This window comes from Penaeus monodon, unplaced genomic scaffold (genome assembly GCF_015228065.2).
Source record: "Penaeus monodon isolate SGIC_2016 unplaced genomic scaffold, NSTDA_Pmon_1 PmonScaffold_1886, whole genome shotgun sequence".
Taxonomy (NCBI): domain Eukaryota; kingdom Metazoa; phylum Arthropoda; class Malacostraca; order Decapoda; family Penaeidae; genus Penaeus; species Penaeus monodon.
In genome coordinates, this window is record NW_023648438.1 from 17,151 (window position 1) to 20,000 (window position 2,850).

Below are 2,850 nucleotides of genomic sequence, written 5' to 3' on the forward strand. Positions count from 1 at the left end.
GAGTTTGCTTCCGCAATCATAAACAAGTCCTGGGAAATTCCACCTACCCCAGAGTTGGAAGGGGACTAACCATTTCCCATCCCAAAACCCAAAAGGGAGCCAGGGAATAACCCCCCCTTTCCTCCTTCAGCGTCTGGCCAAGACGGCCGAGAGGATGGTTCTTAATGGCTCCGATGGAAAATGGGCCCCCCGCATAAAAACCCCTCCTGGGTTCACCGGGTGCATGAGCACGTCCCACCCCATAGCCACGCTCTTGAGCCAATAAGCACGGGCACATCTGTGGTAGTATTCCTTGACCGGGAAAAGGCTTTTGAATTGGAAAAGTCCTCTTCCCTTTCAGGAGAGCCTGATCCAAAAAAGGAATCAGAGGTAAGCTCTTGGTTTGGATGGGTGAACTTTAGGAATAAAAAACACCCAGAGTCAAATTCCAAGGGTCACCTATCAAAGCACAGGCCACTAAGAAGGGAAAACCCACAGGTGGGGTTCTCAGTCCAGCCCTCTTTAACACATTAATGTCCTGACCCTCAACAAAACCCTCCAAGTGGGGTGAAAGATCATTCCTATCCCAGACGATTTTGCTATCATCTCCACTGGACCAAAAGCCTAAACAAACCCCAAGCTTTTTGTCGGACCTATATCCGGGGGAGAGTTGCAGGAAAGGACTAAAATCGTGCACCCAAATCCAAAGCATGGCTCTGGACAGGAGTTCAAGGCACAAGTCGAAAACCAGGGGAAGGACTTGGGTGGGGTTTAGGGAACCCCTACCTTTGGGGGAAAGATAGACCGGACCCCCGCTTCCCGAGGAGGTCCAGTACCTGGTTGGCCGAACAAAATCAACGTCTGTCATGAGAGCAATGATGGAAGACGCATAGGGGCCAGACACAGAGTATAAGATCATTCTATTAATGCTTTAGGCCCCTTGTAGGGCTATCCCCCTTGCTCTGATTTGGATTAGAAAAAAAAAAAAGCCCAAAGGAGACAGTCCAAAAACGAACCGCCAGGGGGGTTCTGGGGGCTCCAAAAGGGCAAAGGCCTTAACCTCCTATGGCCTCACGAACATTAATGGCAGCCAATTTTACAAAGGGTTTTCCAGGCTCCCCGGAATTTCAAGCCTAAGCTCAAAATAGTCAGAAACCCAGAACAAGTAAAGACTGTTTGCAATCAATTCCTGGTGTTCTCACCCGGTGTTTAATAGCCTCAGTCAAAAAACCCTTCTTGCCCAAAGGGGGTGGGGCTCGATAGAGTTCTGTCATGAGACTGCCAAAACCCAAAAAAAATTAAAATTCCACCCTAGCCTAAAGGCGAAACCCAGGGGGGTCATTTCAACCTCTCTCCTCCGGGTAGCAGAAAAAATACATGGGTGGATCGGTCGTCCCTTGACCCCCCACTGCAAAGGGGCCCGGGGTTCGCGCAAGGGATGCCACAAAATCCATGAGGGTAACAGACAACCCGCCTCGCTACGGCAGAGGAGTTTTCTATCATGGGGGCACTGATCCTGGGGCCAGAGGGAAAAGGGCAAGTGGTCATACATACGACTCCCGAGGAGCATTGACGTCCGCACGCTCCCCCGATGACAATTTTTACCCTTTTGACTACCATCCTCGCATTGGCACAGAGGTTTTTTGCACAGGGTAGAGAATTTTCATAAATGGGTTCCCCAGCCCCAAAATTGGATCAGAGGGGAAAGAGCTTGGACAGACTAGCCGAAGTTGGGGGGGAACCCCGATAAACCCAAAAAAATTTCTTAGGAGGAAGTGCCGGGGATGGCAACCCCCTTCCCCCTGCAGGTTTCCCGAGAGGAACGAGATCCTCCCCGCGGGTACTGGTACCAGACGCCACCCGGGTATGAACCACTGGCACTCTCTGAAGTAAAAAAAAGAGGTACCGAAGTCATTCTGCACAGAATGCGCCTGTTACTACTGTTCATGGCAGATCATACAAACAATAGAACGTGAAGAGAGGTGTTGCATGCATTGCGGCGAGCCGAACGCCACATTCGTACATTACTTAGAGAATTGTGTGCACATGCAATTCCTGAGACAAGGCCCGCAGAACACAGCCGTCGTGCTGGTGAAGAGATTATGCGAGATGCTTACACCACAGCTACAGGAGCGCCTGCTGGCAGTCCCACCGCCACGATAAGCACCGAGTGTCAGAGAACCAAATGAGACAGCCATAAAAAGCTGACACAGGCCGGGCCATAAGTGAAAGGCCCAGGCGAAGCCAGAACTTCACAAATCTCACAGCTAGCTGTATATATGTATGTGCACACACACAAACACACGCTGTCGGTACACACATAGATCCAGCGAAGGACCAGGAATTTGTCAGTGCAGGTACCAGTCGCCCCGGGATGCTGTGGAAGGGCGCCACCTGTGTGGACGCCCGCAGTTCCAGTCAAACTCAAAGAGCTCATCAGCGCAGGTATCAGCCGCCCTAGGATGCCGAAGAGGACGCCTCCTGCCCAGATACCCATAGATCCAGACAAAGGCTACGAAGAACGAGCACGCAGCCGAGAAGGACCTGGACGAGGACTATGAGGAAGTCAAAACGAATCCGAAGTCGAGGAGATTTATATAAGACCTTTTAGGAAGTGTGGACGTCGAGGACGGATGGGTTCACCAAAGACTAGGAAGAAGAAGAGTTCGACAAGGACGAGCAGCCACAAGGCACGCACGCGAGAATGAGATGACCAGCAAATTTAGATCCAGGCAAAAATGGGTCGCTCCTTGAAGCTAATCGGATGGCGCCTCGAGGGCGAGGCGTGAGTAGGTAGCCGAGCAATGTGGCATGCACATAAGCATGATTTGTGTAAGCCAAAGCTAAATCAGGCAGTGGAAACAGTAGGGA

At 51.3% G+C, this 2,850-nt stretch overlaps 1 protein-coding gene across 1 annotated transcript in view; it reads right to left on the bottom strand.

The window, feature by feature from the left end:
- Positions 1–397: 397 nt before the first annotated feature.
- The window catches only part of LOC119569816, a 7,203-nt gene continuing 4,750 nt past the window's right edge, over positions 398–2,850 (bottom strand). The window contains exon 9 of the mRNA XM_037917820.1: positions 398–695. Within this exon, the coding sequence (XP_037773748.1) occupies positions 398–695 (298 nt within the window). The remainder of the gene's footprint in view (positions 696–2,850) is intronic.